This window comes from Somniosus microcephalus, chromosome 13, assembly GCF_052327205.1.
Source record: "Somniosus microcephalus isolate GS21.2 chromosome 13, FLI_Smic_1.0, whole genome shotgun sequence".
Taxonomy (NCBI): Eukaryota; Metazoa; Chordata; class Chondrichthyes; order Squaliformes; family Somniosidae; genus Somniosus; species Somniosus microcephalus.
The window spans coordinates 149057529-149082266 of NC_140999.1; the positions used below are offsets into that span (position 1 = coordinate 149057529).

The 24738-nt window shown below is 48.9% G+C and overlaps 1 protein-coding gene across 1 annotated transcript in view; it reads left to right on the forward strand.

The window, feature by feature from the left end:
* Positions 1-24738, forward strand: part of LOC147108646 (cadherin-4-like) — a 735941-nt gene that overhangs the window by 628820 nt on the left and 82383 nt on the right. Inside the window, exon 10 of the mRNA XM_086005339.1 lies at positions 5526-5779. Coding sequence (XP_085861465.1) covers positions 5526-5779 — 254 coding nt within the window. The remainder of the gene's footprint in view (positions 1-5525; positions 5780-24738) is intronic.

The following is a 24738-nucleotide window of genomic DNA, read 5'->3' on the forward strand; positions in this document are numbered from 1 at the left end:
CACCAGTCGGGCGGAATACCGGGCAGATCTGTCAGCGACTGGCCAGGTGATTAGTGGTGCCGTCCAGTCACTGGCTGCTCTGCTGCGGTCAGTGAACAGGTCAACACGGGCACTCACTGCTGCCACACTCGCTGTGTCAGCCAGGCATCGCCAGGGCACCTGGCGCGCTGCAGCAGCACATCGGTCTGTCCCTCGGCAGATTGGTGCGCATGCTGCAGTGCTGGCCCGGGCGAGTGCCAGTGTCTCAGGCGACCAGCGAGCGCCTGCCATCCGCCAGCTTGCTGCCATTCCTCCAGCCGCCACTGCCACTCCCCCAGTGGAGCTGCCAGGAGCTGCTGCAGCGACTGATGCTGGCCAGCCACAGCTGCAGCAATCAACAGCCGGCCACTCGACGGCCAGACCTCGACTAGGCCGACCCCCAAGGGCATCTGCCGTCACGACATGTGCCCCTCAGGAGCCTGCCCCCAGCCTTGCAGCAGCCAATGGCCTTACTTTGAGGCGGAGCAGCAGGGCGGGCAGGGGCCACGCAAAGATGGCCAAGGCATCGCCCTAGCGGGCCAAATAGTCGAATGTGTGGCCATTTGTGTTTGTTTCTTGAGGCCGAGAATTGGATGTTTGTTTTTTGAAGGCCGATGATGTGATGTTTGTTTTGGACGAAGGCCGAGAATGACGGCCATTTTAGTTGCCCTATTTTGTTAATCCTCCCCAGGTTGTGGGAGCGAGTAATGTGTTTGAGTGTTTTTTGGGGGTTTCATCTGTTTTTGGTTTTCATGTGGGAAGGGCCCAAAGTTTGTACAATAAAGCATTTTATTTATTCACATTGTCCATGTTTGATCTTTGAAGTGTTTGTTGCCTTAACCGGCTGAGGGCTTGCGGAGCGGCTGCAATCATGTTCTATCATTGGCACAAGCCATTCCCTGACAGGGGGCCTAGAAGTGACGTTCAATAAGCCGCCGACGGGCGGCCCTTGGACCTTGTGCGTCCCTCCTGGGCTGGTACTCCTCGTCCTCGTCGTCCTCATGCTCCTCCTGCTCCTCCTCTTGAGGTGGTGGTCCAACGTGAGGTGGCAGTGCCTGAGTCCTGCAGATAGCCAGGTTGTGCAACATGCAGCAAACGACGACGAATTGGGAGACTCGATCCTGCGAATACTGGAGGGCTCCCCCGGAGCGATCGAGACAGCGGAACCGTTGCTTGAGCACGCCGATTGTTTGTTCTATGAGGTTCCTCGTCGCTTGATGGCTCTCGTTGTATGCCTCTTCAGCAGGGGTCGTGGGCGCGCGGAGCGGGGTCATGAGCCAGGTACACAAAGGATAGCCTTTGTCCCCGATAAGCCATCCTCTTGGGGGAGGCTGTGCCTGGAACATGTCAGCCACAGTTGTCTGTCGCAGGATAAAGGCATCGTGGCTGCTGCCTGGAAAGCGGGCATTGACAGCTAGGATGCGCTGCCTGTGGTCACACACCAGCTGTACATTGAGGGAATGGTAGCCCTTCCGGTTGCGGTACTCCTCGGCATGCTCAAGAGGTGCCCGCAAAGCCACATGCGTGCAGTCAATGGCGCCCTGCACCATGGGGAAGTCCGCTATTCTTGCAAACCCCACTGCACGCTGCTGCTGCTTGTCCAGGGTCATGGGGAAGGAGATGAATTGATGTCTCCTTCTGAAAAGGGCTTCGGTCACCTGGCAGATGCAGCAATGCACGGCGAACTGGGAGATGTTAGCGATGTCCCCAGTAGCGGATTGGAAGGAGCCGGAGGCATAGAAGTTGAGAGCCACCATCACCTTCACTGCCACCGACAGAGATGTCCTGCGCATCAGCTGTGGCTGCAGATCTCTTTGAAGCAGCCGGCAGATGTCTGCAACCACCTCCCTTCGGAATCGCAGCCTCCTAACACACATCGCGGCAGACATGGTCAGATAGGAGGTCTGCTGGCGGTATACCCTGCGTGGGTAAGGCCTCAGTTGGCGACGCCTGTTGCCCCCTCTGCGTCTAGCCAGGGCTGCCACTCTCTCACGGCGTCTGTAAGCCCTTCTGGCATAAGGCTGAAATTCAGCGTTGCCACCCAATGCAGCCCCCATTATATGCTGGCAAACACTGAGCTCTGAATGAAGGCAAAGATAATTGGTAAGCTCTGGCCTGAGCCAAAAATACCTGTCCAAGTGTTGCTCCAAACCAGTAAACTCTCCTCCTTGGTCTCTGTCCAAAAAACCGTTGCTCAAGAGTGAATGCTGCAAAATGGCTGGCCTTCATACTGCTGAGTAAGTGCCCTTTAATTAGCGCTCCCCCCGGCCTGGCTGGCCTGTGTACCGTTCCACTTCACAGTCGCTCGGGACGCCCGGCGCACAATGGGCCGGCGCGAGTGAAGTTCCGGTTTGGGGCGCACAAAGGGCGTTGCACTATTAAATGACGTCATGATCTGCGCGCGCAGCAGGGCGCGCGCTAAGACTTTGCGCCAGCGCTAAATGTGGCCTGAAGTTGGGGAGAGGCGCAGATCGCGCTGCGCCCGGGCGATAAGCGCCTAGCGCTCGAGACCTACTCCCCCTAAGGCGCTAACGGCTGGCGCGCCCAACTGAATTTCTAGGCCAATGTGCGTAGGGAAGTCGAAAACAAGCAATTCCAGCACGTAAATAACAAGGCCACTCGGAGTTTCGAAATAGGACAACCAGTGTTGGCCAGGGACTATAGGAATGATAAATGGCAATCCGGAACAATTCGTGCCCGACAAGGACCCTTGATGTACACGGTAGACGTTGGAGAGAACGTAATACGACGTCATGCTGACCAACTTGTGGAATCGAGAACAAGGGTCGACCCCATGTCTACGGCAGAGACACCAGTTGAAGAAGTTATTGAGCCTGTAGCATCTACCTCAGACTCGAACGTACATGATGATGTTCAATCCATAGGAGATCAAATGGATGAGTCACCCCAGCAACGAGAACCAGAGACCCCTGAAAGGCGTTATCTGGCCCGGATCAGGAGGCCTCCTCAGAGACTGAATCTTTGAACAGTTTTGTGTGAAAGTTGTACATATGTTATCCATGTAATGTTTAAATTGGGGTGTACACTGTTAAGCTAAAAGGGGAGGAATTGTAGTGTATGTAACCTGTACCACCTTAAGAGGATACCTTAAGGTGATGGACTACTTTTTGATGGCTCCTGTACATTGTAGTACCGGTGGTGACCACACCGGTATATAAACCCTGTGGAGCAAAGTGTATTCCAGTTCAGCCCTGACCCTCAGTTACTAAAGACCTGTTTAAGTATTTCTGTAGTCTGTGTCCAGTTATTCAGCATAACTACATTTGAAAGCACAGACTCAACATACTTCTTGCAGGCTTCCTCCCTTCAGGTCTCGGGAGTCCCTCAGCTCACCGGCACAGAAAGCAGAATGGCCGCTGAACTGTCAAAAGCTTCTGCTTTCTGGTCAGGAAGGCTTTCTAATTGAGCCTTGAGTAAAGACACAACTTAGAAGACAGATTGTCAGTGTTTGACAGCTTCACAGAGCTGTCAAACGATGACATTTCATCTGTCAAAAGCTCTTGACAGATGAAACGACACTCGCTGACGTCACCTGTAACTGGCTTTCCCTTAATTGGCCCAAGGTCAATCAAGGGAAAGTAGCAACAAGTGGGAGTCCCGCCTCCAAAAGCTCCCCATTGACAAAATCCAGCGATCTTTCCATTTTTTGTTCATATTGTACCCACATCATATGACAATATGAGACTTCTGTGCTGTTTGTACTTGCATTGGAACTGAACTATAAAGAAATATAGTACACCATGGAGCTACCTTTTTAACCGGTTTATCTAATTAGCAGGTAATTTTTCTAAACTAATTTTTAGTGTATCATATAAAGAACATCTTATGAAGCCCCATGGGGTATAATTTATGGTTCACTCATCTTGTTGGCCTGACTCTCCTATAATGTTTCTGATCACATATAATCAAGCCAGCACACTTGTGGGATATAAATCCTGCCTCAGCAGCTTCATGGTGTATGTTCTATATCCCTTTTAGCTGGAATGCTAAATAATTCAGCATTTTTTTGTGCCTGATAAGATCTATAAATCTTGTAAATTGAGTTGCTGCAGTAAGCTGTAGATTATTATTTGCTAGTTGGTAGTATCTCAGTCCCTTCCATATTTTTTGGACCATATTTCCACAAAGAATTTGGGAAAAAAGTTACTTTTAAAAGTGGTCATTTTAAACCAAAGTACATTCATTTAATTTAAAGACTGAGATGAAGGTGGTTCAAATGCTAATGAACAAGCTCTGATATAAGCAGCTGTGAACAGAGGTAGATTAAGAAACAGAGACACAGGCAGCCAGTCAGGTCTAGCAAAGGCTGTGAAATCAGTCAGGTTTTACAAACAGAAAGCTGCGTAAAACTGATTTAGAAGTGAATTTTTCTTTACTCAAAATGCTGGATAATCTGAGTCGAGCTTCTAAACGTTTTGTAAAGTTGACTTCCTCATGCAGCAGCTTTATTTCGCTGAATTTATCTGACAAACACATTGGTCTTATTTAAGTACCACTGTACTAAATCAAGACAACTGTAGCCTCCATGGCCTCATTACAACTTGTACCAACATAATCCTTGCAATAACCAGTTCCTAGAATTGTTTCTTATTTGGAACATTTTTATTTGTTCCCCAGTACATGTGGAAATACATCTGCAGTTGAAGATTTCCATCATAATATCAAGATTAGACTGATGGGGCTGTGGTTGAGTCACTGACATTGGCTACCTAAATGACAACCAGCAAAATTATGTCTGTGTGTATCCACCAGCCTTTTTGCCTGACTAAAGATAAATTCTAGGAAGAACTGGTCCATTTTAGTGAATGAGATTGAATACACCATCTCACAAATTGAGCACAGATCAGCTTGATCAGAAACATGGTCGCAATTGATTTTCTTTCACTTTTGTGTTAAGAGCCACTGTTGATGACACTAGTAAAGAACATCATAACAACAGTAATCACTGCCGATAACCAAGCTATTCATTGGTGCTACTTCTAGAATTTCATGACCAGTTATAAGGGAAGGCAATAACAGCTGGAATAAAGATTTAACTTCTTTTCTATGAGAAGAACTGACGGTCCACATTTCCTCATAAAAAGCATTCTTCCCGTCAGCTGAATTGTAACCTAGCATAAAGCCTTAATCTGTGTTCTGCACTCAGAGTTACTACCTTTCCCCCAAGCCCATGACAAGATATGGATGGATCAGAGCTTGAATTCTGACATTTGTTTTACTAATAATGAGAATTATAATTTATGTCTCTGCATTGTATAATACAAAATTAAGTGAAAAATGCTTTGTTTAAAAAAATAATTTTTTTGAGGTGTAATTCTCTGACTTTAAGCTCCCAACAGAGTGCTTCATCCACCATAACTGTACTGTTAATTATTCCAATCTTCCTACTGCAGGGGTGCATGGAGCATGAATCTTTTTTTTCTCGAGCATTGTACATGTTGGGAATTAGATACTTAATCCAATACATTGGATTTTCTGTTTTTCAGCCAGTAGATTATGAGATAAACAGGGCCTTTGTGCTGACAGTGGTGGTAATGAATCAAGCTCCTCTAGCAACTGGAATTCAGTCCTCACTCCAATCCACAGCAACGGTTGCTATCTCTGTCACAGATGTCAATGAAGCTCCATTTTTCATTCCCAATCCCAAACTGATCAGGCAGGAGGAAGGGATGCCTGTGGGCGCACTGTTGACTACATTTGCAGCTCAAGATCCTGACCGCTTTATGCAGCAAGCAGTACGGTAAGATGAACAACCAAAAAATTAATTCAGCTTTTCATTTCTTCCCCATCCCGAGAACACATTGGGGTAGGTTTCGACTTTGTGTGGTAGTATAAAATGGGTGATAGCGAATTGCAGCCCGTTTTACATCCCAGATTTTTATTTCCATGACTCGCTGATTCTCTATCACCCGTTTCACACTATCGCTCAAAGATTACCCCATCCTGTGCAAAGACCAGGTGCAATCCAGCTGTCACTGAAGACCAGCTTGGCATATCAGCAACTTAAAAATGCTTCACCAGACTTTAGACAAGTCAGAATATTGCTCTCCTTTATCAGACACTTGGCTCCTTTTGAAAATGGGGAGATTTGATGCTGACTACTTGGTGTGCCCAGTGCCGATGGAACCATACCCCAGCAAGAGGTCGTCCCCTTCAGGAGAGATGGGAAGGGCAGAGAATTGGGCAGCGGATAAAATTGTGAGAAGAAATATTCTGCATGATCAGTACAATAATGGATATGCATAACATTCAAATGGCAATAAAGCATATTTGTGCTTGCCCCAATTTTCAAAATTGAACCCTTTTAGCTTACAGCAATATTTGCATGACTGTATTTTCTTTGCATTTTAACTTTCTGAAACCATTTTCTAGATCAACATCGCTCAGAGACTTATGTTTTTCCTCATTTAAAGTTCCCCTCCTCTCCTCTGCAAAAGCCATCACAGTTCCCTGACCAACGGGAGTAATTCCTCCTGGTAATAATGCTCTTTAATCAACTGATGGGAGTGTGAGACTTGCCTAAAAATTGAACTTCTTTATCCATCTAATTTCAATTTTGTTGTTTATTCCTGCTTCACTGAGAGGAACTGAGATTTGAAACTCTGGCCCCGATTTTCCCGGAGCCATCGGGCGGGGCTTCAGGTGGGCGGGGGCTGAAAATCGCAGAAAGAGGGGGTCGTGACCCCCCCACCCGATTCGATTCCCCGCCCCGCCCGACTTTCGCCCCCGTGTTTCAGCGCGACCCGAATCAGTCCCGCCCGCAGCAGGAGGGACTGGTCGGCGGGAGCCTAATGATCAATAATTGGCATGTTTAATCCTATTTTCAAGGGCCCTTGGAATTTTCAGCCATTCCCCACGTAAACCATGCCTGGTGCGAACACCGCTGATGAAACCTGGCGTGAACAATGTTGGCTTGCTTGCTTTCAGCTGCAGGTCAATCAGGAATGAAGAGATTTAATCAGCCAGCATTTGTAGGCTGCAGGACCTTGTTGCTGAAGGCTTAGGGCAACTTGTTGAAGGCTTAGGCACAGCTGTGGAAGGTTGGAGCTTCACACACATCTCTAGTGTGAGCTCCTGGGAAGCCCCTCTCAGCACCCTAACTCAGCGCTTCCTCAACGGCGGCATCTGCCAGAAGCATGGGAGGCCTTTTGTTCCTTCCCTTCCTGACATTAGAGGATCTCCAACAGCAGAAGAGGCTGGAGCAGCACCAGCAACAGCAGCACCAGCAGGAGCGACAGGCTGCGGCTCAGCCACCTGAGGCAGCACAAGCCAGAGGGGGCCAGCGCATGGAAAGCCGTCGGCGCAGGAGATACCCCCCAAACAGGGTCTACAGACACAGGGTGAGCTACCTCAACATGACTGAGCAGCAGTGCCAAAGGCGGCTCTGACTTTCGCGAGAGGTAGTGACTGACATCTGCGCAATGCTCCAGCAAGACCTGGAACCCAGAGCACCAGGTCGACACTCCTTACCAGTGGCCATCAAAGTCACCACCGCACTCAACTTTTATGCCTCAGGCTCCTTCCAGGGATCAGCAGCAGACATCTCCCAGGCGGCCGCACACACTTGCATCAAACAGGTCACCGATGCCCTCTTTGCCCTCGCGCACAATCACATCCGTTTCACCAGGGATCACGCAAGTGCGAGGGCGCGAGCGCTTGGATTAGCTCAGCTGGTAGACTTTCCAAGGGTGCAGGGCGTCATTGACTGCACACATGTGGCCCTTAGGGCACCCCACCGCAATCCAGGAGTTTTTGTCAACCGCAAGGGCTTCCACTCCCTTAACGTTCAGCTGGTGTGTGACCACAAGAAGGTGATTTTGCATGTTTGTGCCAAGTACCCTGGCAGCTGCCATGATTCCTTCATACTGTGCCAGTCTACTGTGCCTCCGCTATTCAGTCCGCCAAACAAACTTCAGGGATGGCTACTTGGAGACAAGGGATATCCCCTGCGGTCTTGGCTAATGATGCCGTTGAGGAGACCAGCCAGCGAAGCTGAGGAGCACTACAACTCCAGCCACATTTCCACCAGATGCATTATCAAGCAAGCCATCGGATTGCTGAAGATGCGCTTCAGATGCCTCGATAGATCAGGTGGAGCCCTACAGTACTCATCAGCCAAGGTCTCCAAAATAGTCGTGGTATGCTGTGTGCTTCACAACATGGCACAGCGTCGTGGCTTACTGATTCCGCAGGACCAAGAGGCTCCTCACAGAGCCGCCTTGGATGAGGATGATGCTGAGGAGGAGGAGGAGGACGGAAACGAGCATCCTGCAGAGGCCCGCCAACCAGTGGCACTAGTGCGCGAGAACATTGCTGGGCGGAATGCAAGGAACGCACTCATCCTGGGCAGATTTGCGTAGCCTGGTACATCAAACACTGTAGCCTCGCTGCTTCTTAACTAACCATGGACAGTGGCCCATGCCTGCGCATTTCTACCTATTTAACCAGCTTGCTGACATCTGCAAGTTATCCTAAGGCCTCAATGTGATATCCCCATTCGCCAAATGACAGACGCCATAACTGCAGCAGTTGCCACCAGATTTTTTATGTACAGGAAACTGATGGCATTAAAACTATTTACAAGACTTTTCACCCAAGTGACTACCCTTGTGAGCAGTGGTGCTTTATTTTTCTCTTGCGCATGCTCCTACGTAGTGGTACCCCTGTGGCTTCAGCAGATGTGGAGGCCCCTTGCTCACGTTCCTGCTGCACCTGTCTCGACACCTTTGGCGGGCGTCCTCTGGGGTGGCGAGCCTGCGAGGGCTCACCAGCAGTCTGCTGCTCCTGCGGCTATGAGGGCTTGAGGCTCCTATCTCACTGGGGTGTGGACTCCGGCGGGGCTCTGACCGAGGGCTCTGAAGTGGCATGGAAGTGTGAGCGCATGGAGAGGAGCCCCCACTTCTTTGCGGTGTGCCAACAACCTCCCTCTCATGGGTCAGCTCCCCCTCAGCGCCTGCAAGTGGCTGGAGAGCACCTTGCTGCACATCAGGGGGGCCCATGGGGACCCGTCTCTGCACTGGAAGTCCTGCTCAGAGGGACTTCCATGAAGGTCTGGTTTCGGTGCTCAATAGATGCCCATCGCTCCTCAAGAGATGTCATTCTATTCTGAGCACTCACCATGTTTTTGATACCCTGGCGACTAAGCTCCTCCATGGCTGCAGCCCTCCTCTCCTCGGCTGCAGCCCTCCTCTCCTCGGCGGTAGCCAGCCTTACCACGGAGGTAGCCATCCTTTCCGTGGTGATGCTTTCATGGACCAGTGACTCCAATAAGGCTCTGCTCATGCTCGCCATGGACTCCTCCATTCGCTCCACACTCGCAGCGACCCTGGAGACAAAACCTGCCAGAGACTCCTGCATCTGTGCATGGAGATCCATCACCTCCTCTCTTGCGGTTGGACCCAGAGGCATAGGGTCGACATGCAGCTGAGCTGAGCTGGCAGAGGACTGCGCCCTCCGACGAGGACTCTCTACTGCTGTCCCTGTCTCCACAATCTGCTGATGCTCACTTGTGAGCTGTGAAACACCAGGTGACAACATTACTCTATGTCCCGAAGGCCCCCCTGAGGTGTGAGTGTCTGCGCTGGTGCTGGGTGCGCTTACTTCTGCTGACGCTGCGTCCTCAGAGGCTGGAGCTTCCTCTGAGGAGTCTGGCTGCAAAGCCTCTTCCTTCTCGGCAGTGGCGACGGGGGCTCCAGATGGTCCTGTGGGGGAGTAAAGGAAAGAGTTAGAGATGTGATGCCAAGGCTACTTGCACATTGGATTTGGCAGATGCTCATAAGTCCAAATGATGTGGCTTCAGAATCATATCAGCAACTCATGCTATGTCAATGAGAGAGATGGGAAACTATTCTGTCACCAGCTTGCGGGCTTGTTCCTGTCTCTCTTGCCCCAGCTTCCGCAGGCACGTCAGCCCCAGCAATCTCCCATCACTGCTTCCTCCCAGGGGGTTAGGTGGGCGATTGAGTGTGGTCCTCCTCCAGTCCTCGATCGCTCTCTCCTATTGTGAGCTCTCTTTTCCTGCAATGTGGGAGACAAGTGGAGTTTGAGTGAGAGTGCAGGAGTGAGTGTAGAGATTGCATAGCATAGATACTTAGAAGGAGACAAAGATGGTGTGAGGCTGCAAGACCAAGGGCACTCCCTGTGTGTTGTCAGTTGTGTTCCAAGCATCAGAGTGAGAGGCAGTGTGAGGGCTGCATGGTGGAATAGTTATGTGAATGTGAGCATAGAGAGAGAGGGAATGGGTAAGGGTGCATGGATGTGACTGTAAAGTGGGATGTGGAGGAAGTGATTGCTGAAGCTGAGTGCTGTTGGGGAAAGGCAATGGGGGGCAGGTTGAGGGTGATGGAAACTTCATACTTACTTTTCCTGTGCGGTGAAGGTCATGGAAGCACTTCCTGCACTGCATCCAGGTCCGACGGGTGACTCCCAGAGAGTTGACCTCTGCAACCACCTCCATCCATGCAACCCTGGTCTCTTTGGGAGGCCTCTTCCTCCCTGAGCTAGGGAAGAGGACCTCCCTGTGGGCCCTAACTCCATCCACCAATGTCTGCAATGAGGTCTCGTCAAATTTGGCGGCAGCTCGGCCTCTGCCGCTGGCAGCAGTTGATGCAGGCTCCTGTGCTATTCTGTCCGACTGGTTGGGAAGCCTGCAGAGGTTGAAAAGCTTGCTGGAGACTTTAAAAGCACCACGAATTATGACATCATAATGTGGGGCTTTCTGACTGGAATTGGACACTTAGCAAGGGTGCCCACACGCTGGAAATTAATTGGCCAATTGAGGGAAAATTGCGTGCAGCTGGTTGACCCATTTAGATTCGGGTCGGAACCCGACATTCGGGGAACCCGACAATTCTCCGCACCTTCGGGAAAATCGGGGCCTCTGTGTGGGAGCAGCATGGTTTGAACCCACACTGTACCGTACATTGACACACTAGTGCACATAGCCACCTCAATGCCAGTCGGGTAGTTTTTTTGAGCGTTAATTACACTTCTAGTTAGAATTTGAAATATGTTGGTGCCACATCATGGAAAATGTCATTCTGTAGACGTTGGCTGAGATTTTGCGGTGGGTTAGCGGGCGGGATTGGTGGCGGGGTCGGGTGGGAAAGTGTATTTTTTTTAAACGTGTCAGCAACCTGCCGCAACGTGCCTTTCCCCATGTCTGGTCTGTCAGCGCTGAGCAGACATGACCAGCAGCAGTGGGTGACACAATTAAAATCATTAGCATCTGGTTGATAGATGCTTAACAGGATTTTTTAACTTACCTTTTGACTTTAACTGCATGACCACAGGAACCACACTGTTCAGGGACCACAGCTGTCAACCTGAGGCATGAGTTCCATGGCCATTGCTCTAGCTGATTACTTGACAGCTTCAAATGTACAGTAAAAGCTCCCACCTGACAGATCATCACTTTCCTCAGCCGCAAGATGTTTCTCAGTCCATTTCCAGCACAGATTCTGCAGGCTTTCCACTTTCCACTCTCCATCCACTCTCACCTCATTGGAAGAGCTCTCTCACCATTGACAGAATGCTTCTGTCATCTCTACTTCACCTGCCATCAATTCCATCAACATGGGTGCCCTTTATAATGTCTCACCTCAGAATCCGACCACGATCAGCCCCAACACCAGCAGCACCAACAACAACACCAACCTTCTCCGCAATCACTTGATGCTGCACAGGACACGACATCAGCACCAGAGCACATTGCTGCCTGGGAGGCCAGGGATTGCCTCACCATGGCCAGATTTACTTCACTTGATGTTGTACACCCTGGCTGCCACATCATGCGCCAGGTTGATACCACCCCACACCAACACCATAAGCATCCCTTCAATGCCCAAGGCATTCCTTTCACACTCACCACCATTGTGGGGGGATACCGTTATGTCTCACCATTCACTGCAATTCACTAAGCCACTTCCAAAGGTGCACACAAATCTGTCCAAGAACGGAAAGTGTTGAAAGTAAAGGTTTCAATGTTTGACAGCACATTAACAGAAACTTTACATGAACATTGGATAAAACACTCAAAGGGCTACCCTTGTGTGTTATTAGTTGGTATGATTGCACTAGGATGAGGGTGATGTGTGGGGTGGCTAGTGAGATGGGGATGTGATAATGTAGATAGAGAGGGATGGGTGGATGTGCAAGCTAAGTTGGTGTGAGTAAGAATGTGCAGGAGTAGGGTAGGGAAGGCAGAGTGATGGGGATGTGATGAGAGGCACAGGAGGATGAAGGTGAGTGTGGCTTTGTACTGATGTTTCGTGATCTAATGAGATCATTGAAAGGTTTGCGCCACTGCACCCAGGTCCTCCTGATGACATCCTTGCTTGTGACCTCCTCTGCAATGTGCAACATGGCTGTGTTGGTCTCCTGGGGAGGTCTCTTCCGCCCATGGGAAGGGAAGAGGACCTCCCTGCATGCTGTGACTCCCTCCATGCGCATATGGAGGGAGTCATGGGAGAACCTGGGTGCAGCCCTGCACCTCTGTGCAGTCATTGTTGGTGTTTACAACTCTTCAATGCTGTAGAGCACTGACAGCACAAACGTCAAAAGAAAGTTGTCTATGGTCCCTTTAAGGAAACTTGCTGATGACGTGTCATGAATGACGTCACCAGACCCACTCCTTCTAATTAGGCTGGGTAACACGCTGTGTGGGCTTAACAAGCCCCATTAAGGTAAGTTAATTTTTCAGAGCGGGATGGAGTCAGCAGCGGGGCCGTGATCCGCAACCAACATCGCCCACCCCGGACCCGCCGAGGTAAGGAAAATCTCGGCCTTTATTCGAGGTATCTGAATGTATTATTACATCAACATACAATTATGTAGTGCTCCTCACATGAAGGCATATCTGAATGCTTTACAGGGGGGGAGAGGTGGAGACTGAGCAGAAATTTAGAAAATTTGGTAATGAGTAGCGGAGGAAGAAGATATTAAGGCCTGGTTCAAGTGGTCAGATTTTAGGAGACTTTTGCAGACAGGAAGAGGGATAGTAAAATGGAAAGGTTTTGGAAGCAAAATCCTGAGGCGGAGGGTGTCATTGGTGAAAGACTAGGCTCTGATGGTGCATTGAAGTGAAACAAGCAGTAGGCCAGAGTCAGAGAAAGAGAAGGTGAGGGTTGGGATGCATGATGGAAGAAGACTAACTAAGTATGGTTCGGTGAGGCCACAGGAGGACTTGAAACAACAATGAGGATCTTTGAATCAATTTGTTAATTGAAGTTTCTGCTTTACAGCAGCTTTATTTATGGCAAATCTCACTAATTTTTGGTTGCTAAAACTATCCAGCATCTAACTGACCTTCATTTTGTAAATCTGTGCAGTATTTTTCTGCTTGAACATGCAACTCACTCATCTAGCTTATTATTTCTGGAGTAAAGGTGCCAAAAAATAAACAATTTTACAGCTGAAATCACTCCCTGAAGTCAGAAATAGCAATTTTAGCAGCTAATATCGTAAATGAAAAATCTATAGGTTGAGGCTGGTTCACCATGCTTGGTAATCCCACTCATATATTAATTTTTGAAACTTAGCAACTCTGCAGCCTTGACATGCATAAATAATGTCTTAATTAATTCCAAGGTTATGAAATGTGGTTTGTTGTGAGGTTGGACTAATAATAGCACACTTGGCAAAAATATATGCAGATGAGTGTCTGTCTAATAAAACATGCTTTTTTAAAAATGCAATATAAAAAAACCTTTGCCAAGCTCACATTAGGGAATTAAAGCTGCATACCTAAAATTACATTGGACCGATGGTCTCTGATAATGGACAAGACTTGTTCATTATTGTTTACTTTAGGTTTAAGAGCTACAGATAATCAACAGAGGGACTGCTTTTTTAGCATAACCTTGACTCCTATAATTAAAAAAAACTGCATATGCTAGAAGTCTTAAATAACTGAAATTGCTGGAAATCCATCAGCATCTAATAAGAGAAGGGATAGGTTAATGTTTGGGGTTTAGAACATAACATAAGAAATAGGAGCGTGAGTAAGGTAGATGAATTGAAGGTGTTGATGAACACATGGGAGTATGATATTGTTACTATCACAGAGACATGGTTGAGGGAGGGGCAGGACTGGCAGCTCAATATTCCGGGGTATAGAATCTTCAGGCGAGACAGAGGGGGAAGTAAAAGAGGAGGGGGTGTCGCAATATTAATCAAGTAGTCAATTACTGCTGTAAGGAGGGATGATATTTTGCAGGTTCCTCTAATGAGGCCATATGGGTAGAACTTAACAACAAAAAGGGGGCAAGCACTTTACTGGGAGTGTAGTATAGGCCCCCAAACAGTCAGGGGGAGATAGAGGAACAGATATGTAGGCAAACCTCAGAGAAATGTAGAAGTAATAGGGTAATAATAGTAGGGGATTTCAACTTCCCCAATATTAACTGGGATAGTCAGAGTGTGAAAGGCTTAGAGGGGGTGGAATTCTTAAAGTGCATCCAGGAGAGGTTTTTGAGCCAGCATGTAGAAAGTCCTACAAGAGAGGAGGTACTGGACCTAATTCTATGGAATGTAGCTGGGCAAGTGGTAGATGTATCAGTAGGAGAGCATTTTGGTGACAGTGACCATAATTCGGTAAGATTTAAGGTAGTCATGGAAAAGGACAAAGATGGACCGGAAGTAAAGGTTGGGGAAGGCCAATTTTAATATGATAAGGCGGGATCTGGCCAAAATGGACTGGGATCAGCTACTTGTAGGAAAATCTGCATCAGAGCAATGGGAGTCTTTCAGAAAGGAAATAGAGAGAGTACAAAGCCAACATGTTCCCGTAAAGGTCAAGGGTGGAACCAACAAGCCCAGGGAACCCTGGATGTCAAGGAATATACAAGAATGGATTAGGATAAAAAGGGAGGCCTTTGGCAGATACAAAGGGCTAAAAACAGTGGAAGCCCTAGAGGAGTATAGAAAGTGCAGGGGGGTAATTAAAAAAGAAAATTAGGAGAGCGAAGAGTGGGCAGGAAAAAGCACTGGCGAGCAAAATAAAGGAAAATCCCAATGTGTTTTATAAGTATATTAAGGGCAAGAGGATAACCAGGGAAAGAGTAGGGCCCATTAGGGACCAAAGTGGCAATCTGTGTGTAGAGCCGGAAGATGTAGGTGAGGTTTTAAATGTATATTTTGCATCTGTGTTCACTATGGAGAAGGGTGATGTAGGCATAGAAATCAGGCAGGGGGATTGTGATATACTTGAACAAATTAGCATTGAGAGGGAGGAGGTACTAGAAGTTTTAGCGGGCTTAAAAGTGGATAAATACCCAGGCCTTGATGGGATGTATCCCAGGCTGCTGTATAAGGCAAGGGAGGAGATTGCAAGGGCTCTGACACAAATTTTCAGAACCTCTCTGGCCACAGGGCAGGTGCCAGAGGACTGGAGAACAGCTAACGTAGTACCATTGTTCAAGAAGGGTAGTAGGGATAAACCAGGGAATTACAGGCCTGTGAGCCTAACATCAGTGGTAGGGAAATTATTGGAACAAACTCTGAAGGACAGAATTAGTCTCCAGTTGGAGAGGCAGGGATTAACCAGGAATAGTCAGCATGGCTTTGTTAGGGGGAGATCATTTCTAACCAATTTGATTGAATTTTTCGAGGGGATGACTAGATGTGTGGATGAGGGTATTGCAGTTGATGTAGTCTACATGAACTTCAGTAAGACTTTTGACAAAGTCCCACATGGGAGACTGGTGAAAAAGGTAAGAGCCCATGGGATCCAGGGCAATTTGGCACATTGGATCCAAAATTGGCTTAGTGGCAGGAGGCAGAGGGTGATGGTCAAAGGTTGTTTTTGTGACTGGAAGCCTGTGTCCAGTGGTGTACCGCAGGGATCGGTGCTGGGTCCTTTGCTGTTTGTAGAGTATATTAATGATTTAGATATGAATGTAGGAGATATGATTAGTAAGTTTGCAGATGAAACAAAAATTGGTGGAGTGGTAAATAGCGAGGAGGGAAGCCTTAGGCTACAGGATGATCTAGACGGGATGGTTAGATGGGCAGAACAGTGGCAAATGGAATTTAACCCTGAAAAGTGTGAGGTGATGCATTTTGGGAGGACTAACAAGGCAAGGGCATACACAATGAATGGTAGGATCCTAGGAAGGACAGAGGATCAGAGGGACTTTGGTGTGCATGTACATAGATCCCTGAAGGCAGCAGGACAGGTAAATAAGGTGGTTAAAAAGGCATATGGGATACTTGCCTTCATTAGCCGAGGCATAGAATATAAGAGCAGGGAGGTTATGATGGAGCTGTACAAAACGTTATTTAGGCCACAGCTGGAATACTGTGTGCAGTTCTGGTCACCACACTATAGGAGAGATGTGATTGCATTGGAGAGGGTGCAGAGAAGATTCACCAGGATGTTACCTGGGCTGGAGCGCTTCAGCTAGGAAGAGAGACTGGACAGGCTGGGGTTGTTTTCCTTAGGGCAGAGAAGGCTGAGGGGGGACCTGATTGAGGTGTACAAAATTATGAGGGGCATAGATAGGGTAGATAGAAAGGAACATTTCTCCTAAGTAGAGGGGTCAATAACCAGGGGTATAGTTTTGAGGTAAGGGGCAGGAGGTTTAGAGGGTTTTGAGGAAAAACTTTTTCACCCAGAGGGTGGTTGGAATCTGGAACTCACTGCCTGAAAGGGTGGTGGAGGCAGGAACCCTCACAACATTCAAGAAGCATTTAGATGAGCACTTGAAACACCATAGCATACAAGGCTATGGACCAAGTGCTGGAAAATGGGATTAGAATAGACAGGGCTTGATAGCCGGCGCAGACACGATGACCCGAAGGGCCTCTTTCTGTGCTGTATGACTCTAGGCCATTCGGCCCTTCGAGCCTGCTCCGCCATTCAATGAGATCATGGCTGATTTCTGCCTCAACTCCATTCACCGGCCCTATCGCCATATCCCTTGATGCCCTTACTAGTCAGAAATCTATCGACTTCTGTTTTGAATATACCCAATGACTGAGCCTCCACAGCCCTCTGTTGTAGAGAATTCCAAAGATTCACCAACCTCTGTGTAAAGAAATTTCTTCTCATCTCAGTCCTGTATGGCCTACCCTTTATCCTGAGGCTGTGGCCCTTGGTTCTAGTCTCCCCAGCCAAGGGAAACATTCTCCCAGCATCCACCCTATCAAGCCCTGTAATAATTTTGTATGCTTCAATGAGATCCCCCCTCATTCTTCTGAATTCAAGAGAATACCGGCCTAGTTTACTCAATCTCTTCTCATACGACAGTCCTACCATCCCAGGAATCAATCTCATGAACCTTCGTTGCACTTCCTCTATGGCAAGTATATCCTCCCTTAGGTAAGGAGACCAAAATTGTACACAGTACTCCAGGTGTGGTCTCACCAAGGCCCGATATAATTGGAGTAAGACTTCTTTACTCCTGTACTCAAATCCTCTTGTAATGAAGGCCAGCATACCATTTGCCTTCCATTTGGCTTGCTGCACCTGCACATTCACTTTCAGTGACTTATGTACAAGGACACCCAGGTCCCTTTGAGCATCTGCATTCCCCAATCTTTCACCATTTAGGAAATACTCTGCCTTTCTGTTTTTTCTACCAAAGTGGATAACTTCACATTTATCCACATTATATTCCATCTGCCATGTTCTCGCCCACTCACTGAGCCTGTCGAGATCCCCTTGAAGCCTCTTCACATCCTCTTCACAACTGACACTGCCACCTAGCTTAGTATCAGTGGCAAATTTGGAAATGTTACATTTAGTCCCCCTCATCCAAATCATTGCTATAGATTGTGAATAGCTGGTACCCAAGCACCAATCCTTGCGGTATTCCACTAGTCACAGCCTGCCATCCTGAAAAAGACCCACTTACCCCTACTCTTTGTTTTCTGTCTGTTAACCAATTCTCAATCCATGCTAGTATATTACCCCCAATTCCATGTGCCCTAATTTTGTTCACCAACCTCTTATGTGAGACCTTATCGAAGGCCTTCTGAAAATTCAAATACACCACATCTACCAGTTCCTCTTTGTCTACTCCACTAGTTACATCCTCAAAGAACTCCAGTAGGTTTGTTAAACAGGATTTCCTTTTCATAAATCCATGTTGACTCTGCCCATACTTACTATTAGTTTCTAAGTGCCCAGTTATTGCATCCTTTATAATAGATTCCAGCATTTTCCCAACTACTGATATGAGGCTAACAGGTCTGTAGTTCCTCGTTTTCTCTCTCCCTCCTTCCTTAAATAGCGGGGTTACATTTGCTATCCTCCAATCTGCAGGAACCGTTCCAGAATCTATAGAAACAATGTTTAGATCCTAATGGATCTGCTATGTATTTCCAGCATGTGTTGTTTCACTCCTGCATTTAAAATTCTGCCTGGTGGTTGTTATCCTTAATCAAGTCTGAGTTGATCTACAACAACACTCGCAGGCTTACTTGCACGGTTTGTCCTGATTGCACTGCAGTTGGACAGTGCACTAAAGATGAGCTCAAGAGATTGTGCAGGAATCTGGGTGTATGTGCAGGTTTTTCAACTCCGATAGTAATTTTTTTTATATAAGGAGATTAGACGATGGCAAAGCAGATGCTTAGAACTGATTTACTGCAGTAATTATTTTGTTATTTATAACCTATGTCATTGTCTGTCCATTTATATGTTGCACTGAATTTGGTGAAAAGACTTCCTGTTGTCAGACATTGCATTCGTTCTAAAACAGATATGCTGGAAATTCTGACCAATAAATTGTTTTAACTTGAAAGCAATAAGACTTTAAAACATAAATGTTTACAACATCGGTTCATGACCATGGATGAGACCATCTGCCTGTTTGAGTATTTCTTCCCTGCACAACATATTACTACTTCACCTATATTTATTTTCTTTTATTGCTTTTAATGTTTAATGATCCTGAATGTGTTTCTTCCAAAGGTTATATTGTTGAAAATTGATTACCATTTAAACTCATCCAGTCTGCAGTCTCGTTTGCAAACTCCTCCAATTCTCTCAGATATCTATTTCTTTATGGCTATAGTTATTGCTCCTTTATGGCCAGTTGTTAGGAGGTACAATTTGAGTACAAGTCAGCCAGTTTCTGGGATTGGGATTCCTCTGTCTGAGATAACCCCTTGAGGGGTAATTTTACCTCCCAGGTGGGAAACCGGCAGGATGTGTGGAGGCCACCCACCCAGGAGCTGAAGTGAGAGGCTCGGTCCATTTTTCTTTAAAGGCCAGGCCTCATTAACATTTTTCTGGCCAGCTGCCCGCTTGTAAGGGGCATCCCAGAGGCAGCTCACAGGTTTGGACATTGGAAAGCTAGGAGGTAGCTAGGCTAACTCCAAGGTAAATCGTGGGGCATTGGGAGGGTTCCAAAGGTGGGTAGCTGGGTGGGTGGGGTGGGAGAGTCCGGGGCAGCAGTGACCCTAGCTTTTTTCATGGGGCCTGCTCCTCCAGGTCCCACTTACATAAGTTTTATACTTGCCTTGCAGAGTGTCCGACAGGTCTTAGTGAGCTAGGTGTCCGCGGCAGGTGCAGCACTCAGTAGGCAGTTAAAATAGCATCTGGGTTCTATCTCAATAACTTGCACCTCAGCCACCTAAGAAAACAGTGGCACTAAAACAGGGCAGGAAATGAGCGGTAAGTGTACTGCTTGGATTTCAACTTCTGTTCCGCCTGGTTTCTGCCAGGTGAGGGAGTTAAAATTCTGTACAGCACTCCTTGTGATCCAGCTGAGAACTAAACTACGTAAAATGACATTTTATTATTTTCTTAAAATGAAGATTTAAAATACCCCTGTGCACTGCAATTAGTTGACCTCTATCACAGGCAGAAAGGTTGTTCTCAGGCCTGTGTCAGTCTTTACATGTAAGAGATGACCAGAAGCTATGGCCCCGATATTCACCGGGCTGTGCATTCATAGGAGAGGGTGGCGATGGGGTTGTGGTGGTGAAGGGAAGGAGTTATGGGCGGGAAACCCGGAAATACAGGTTTCCCAAATGTCAATGAGGTTTTAACTGCAGGACATCTTATAAATGTTTTCTCCGGTTTCCCGCTCGGCAGACAGCCTGATTGACAGGTATAGAGAGGCATAGAGAGATTGGAGTCGGAGTGGAAGGGGAGAGATTGTGGTGGGGGGTGGGAGATTGTAGTCAGGGGGAGATAGTGGTGGTGGAGGGGGGGTGAGATGGTGGTCAGGGGGGCGGGTCTGATCACAGGGTGGATGGGGGATGTTTACAGGTAAGCTTGTTGGGCCAGGGGGAAATACTCCTGCAACTACTGGCTCACAAGCAGTGCTGTAAAGGCACTTATTTTATAGATCCAGCCCTTCTCACCCCCTTTTACCAGTCGGGTTTCCTGAGGCCCAGGAAGCCCGGCCAGCATGGGTTAAAAATAAAAACACTGTTAAAATGGAAGCGCACAGCCTCCTTAAAAGGTTTCAACAACCGATCCACCTCCTGCAAGCAGATTGGTCGTCCGCCCCTCATCCCGCCTCCGTTAAAACCAGAAGTGGGCGGTTCGGAGTGGGGTGGGTTCAGGTTTGAAATTTTTTACATTTTAAGATCCCACTCGACCCAAATCCACCTGTTTTTGGCGATTACAATTACCCCCTAGGGCCCAGAATTTGTTCAGAGCTGCTGCGACACCAGAGCAGGAACAGCTCTGAGGAAATTCTGGGCTGATGTAAAAGCAGCACAAGGTGAGTTGTGCTTCAATTCTTCCTTCCCAATCCCCCTCCCCAACCATAGATATTTAGCTCTCCCCAACAATCTCCCATTGCCAGCTCATTATAATAAAAAATGCATTGCTTCACATGCAGTTTTGGATTTGTGCAGGGAACACACTTGTGATGGGAGTTGAAGATTAAAGGAATAGGGTCAGATTAGAGGGACTTTGGCCTAGAAATTCAGTTGTTTGCACCAGCCGCTAGCACCTTAGGAGGAGGAGAAGTGGGGCGCTAAGCGGCGAGCGCCCGGGCGCAGCGCGATCTGCGCCTCTCGCGAACTTCAGTTAAGATTTAGCAGCGGCGCAAAACCTTTGCGCGCGCTCAGCTGCGCGCGCAGATCCTGACGTCATTTCATGGTGCAACGCCCTTTGTGCGCCCCGAACCGGAAATTCAGTGGCGCCGGCCTATTGTGCGCCTGGCGCACCTAGCGACTGGTAGAGGGGAATGGTTCCCAGTCGCTGCGGGGCGCGGGGGGCGCTAATTAAAGGGGACTCCTCCTGCAGTATAAATGGCAGCCATTTTGCACCACTCCTTCTTTGTGAGAGACGGATCTTTGGAGAGAGACAAAGGTAGAGAGCTTTCTGGTTTGGCTCAACACTTGCACAGGTACTTGTGGCTTCAGGCCAGAGCTTTGCACTTGTCTTTAACTTCAGTGTCATAGCATTGATTGGAAACATATAATGGGGGCTGCAATGGGTGGAAACGTTGGGCTTCTCCATTGCATTCAAAGGGCTCAGAGACGCTGTGAGAGAGTGCCAGTCATGGCCAGACGGAGAAGGGCCAACAGGCGTCGGCAAAGGAGGCCTTACCCACCCAGGGTATACCGCCAGCAGTTCTCATATCTGAACATGTCTGAGGAGCAGTGTGTTCGGAGGCTGCGATTCAGAAGGGCGGTGGTCACTGAGATCTGTCACCTGCTTCGCGGAGACCTGCAGCCACAGCTGAGGAGCAGGACGTCTCTGTCGGTGGCAGTGAAGGTGATGGTGGCTCTCAACTTCTATGCCACCGGCTCCTTCCAATCTGCTACTGGGGACATTTCCAACATCTCCCAGTTTGCGGTACATTGCTGCATCCGCCAGGTGACCAATGCCCTTTTCAGAAGGAGACGTCAGTTCATCTCCTTCCCCATGACCGTTGACAAGCAGCAAGAGCGTGCAATGTGCTTTGCAGCATTAGCGGGCTTCCCCATGGTGCAGGGCGCCATTGACTGCACGCATGTGGCTTTGCGGGCACCTCTAGAGAATGCCGAGGATTACCGCAACCGGAAGGGCTACCATTCACTCAACGTGCAGTTGGTGTGTGACCACAGGCAGCTCATCCTAGCTGTCAATGCCCGCTTTCCAGGCAGCAGCCACGATGCCTTCATCCTGCGCCAGACTTCTGTGGCAGACATGTTCCAGGCCCAGCCTCACCCACGAGGATGGCTTCTCGGGGACAAAGGCTATCCTTTGTGCACCTGGCTGATGACCCCGCTCCGTGCGCCCAGCACCCCTGCTGAAGAGGGATACAATGACAGCCATCAAGCAACCAGGAACATCATTGAGCGAACAATCGGCGTGCTGAAGCAACGGTTCCGCTGTCTGGATCGTTCCGGGGGAGCCCTACAGTACTCGCCTGAGCGAGTCTCCCATTTCGTTGTCGTGTGCTGCATGCTGCACAACCTGACTATCCGCAGGACTCAGCCACTGCCAGCAGACATTGGAGGACCACCGGAGGAGGAGGAGGAGGAGGACCAGCACAGGAGGGAGGCAGAAAGTGCAAGGGCCACCCGTCGGCGGCTTATTGCAAGTTGGTTCTAGGCCCCCTCTCAGGGAATGGCTTGTGCCAATGGCAGAAGATGAATGTAGCCGCTCCACAAGCCCTCAGCCAAGCAGGGCAACCAGGACTTCCAAAAGAAAGCATGGACAGTGCGATTTAAGAATTTTTTTTACTGTGATACCTCTGTGCCCTTCCCACATGACAAACTAATGGAGAGAAACCCCCCCCAAAAACACAAATACACCAGTCTCGGCCTTTACAAGTAAAACAAATATACCAGTCTCGGCCTTTATAAGTAAAACAAATATACCAGTCTCGGCCTTTAAATATGAAACAAATACAGCAGTCTCGGCCTTTATATATGAAACAAATACACCATCTCGGCCTTTATAAGTAAAACAAATATACCAGTCTCGGCCTTTAAATATGAAACAAATACACCAGTCTCGGCCTTTATATATGAAACACAACATTTGGCCACACCTTCTACTTTTTCCCCTGCGAGGGTGATCCGTTTCGCTTCCGTGACTGGCCCCTACCCGCCCTGCAGCTCCTCCTCAATGGGACCCCAGTGGCTGCAGCAAGGCTGGGGGAAGGCTGCTGAGGGTCAGATGGTGAGACGGCAGATGCCCTTGGGGGTCGGCCTGGACCAGCTCTGGGCCTGGAGGGGCCGGCTGCTGACTGCTCCAACTCTGCTTGGGCGACAGCAGTCTGTCCAACAGCTGGTGGCAGCTGCAATGGAGGAGTGACAGTGTTGGCTACAGGAATGCTGCCAACCTGACAGATCACAGGCACTCCCTAGTCAGCTGATACATTGGCACGCGCACAGGCCAGCACTGCAGCATGCGCAGCAATCTGCTGAGGCACAGACTGCTGGGCTGCTGCGGCACGGCGAGTGCCCCGGCGATGCCTGGCTGATCCAGTGAGTGTGGTAGCAGTTAGTGCCCGTGTGGCCCTGGTCTGTGTCTGCATGACAACAGCCAGTGAATGCACGGCACGACTGAGCACTTGGCTAGAAGCCGCCTGTGAAGCAGCGAAGTCCTGCTGACTCCTAGCCTGTGCTGCCGCGACGTCCTGCAGACTCCTGGCCTGTGCTGCACTGAATTGTTGCAGACTCCTGGCCTGTGCTGCACTGAATTGTTGCAGACTCCTGGCCTGTGCTGCCGCGACGTCCTGCAGACTCCTGGCCTGTGCTGCCCCGACGTCCTGCAGACTCCTTGCCAGTGACTCTATGGAGTCAGGCATCCTTGCCACTGCAGCCATGAGCTCAGTGTGCCTGCGCTCAGCCTGGGCGCCCATTTCCGCTAGGAGCCGCACCTCCTCTGCGCTCGCCATAGCAGGACTGGAGGCCGCACTCCCCCTCCGGAGAGAAGGCCGCCGAGCTTCCCCACCCCTCCCGCGTTGCTGCAGTCCGCTGGTCCCCGGAGCATCACTCTCCTCCAAAACTTCCCCCTGCTCCCCTCCAGGGAAGACGTGTCCCCAGTGATGTAAGAAAAAGGAGACTTACCATCAAGTAACTTTAAAGTAAGCTTTAAGTAACTTATAAACACATTATATACACAAGAGAGGTCTTTACCATGCCTCTGGTAGAAGCCTCTTACAATACTGAACAGACCAGTATTTATACCAGTCCAACAGGAAGTGACATATGACAGGAAGTGAGGTATGTACACAGTTCATAGTTCACAGGAAGTGATGACATAACTTCCCGGAAGTTATCATTTTTATCACATTCTTCCCTCCTGCAGGATTAGGAGGCTGTGGTCTACCTTTTGGTCCGCAGCCGCCGAACAAGGAAGAGTCGCACCCGTTTGGATTCCCGTCGTAGAGGGTCGCTGGTCCGCTTACACGCGTTTGGCCATTGGTCAGAGTCTGTGTGGCCTGGATTGCCCTGTGAAGGGTCGGGGAGATCATGGCTTCGAGTACGAGCCCCAATAGGTTCAAAGTCGGACTGCCTCTGTTCAGAGGGAGGTGCAGAGCTGGTCTGTGGCGGATCAGTACTTTCATGCGCGGTACTGGGAGGGTCGCAACCTTGAGCACGGGGTTCTACCGGCACCAAGCTAGTTGGTGTCCGATCAGGATCCTGGAGAGGGGTACCCGATAGGTCCCAAGAGTTTCCTGGTGAAATGCCATCACCCGATGTCCCACTAGGTCCTGGTGGGCAGGGAGCCAGATCCCGTAATGATACGGTAGATTCTCGGCCGTCGGAATATCGTATGTTTGCATAGGTGGG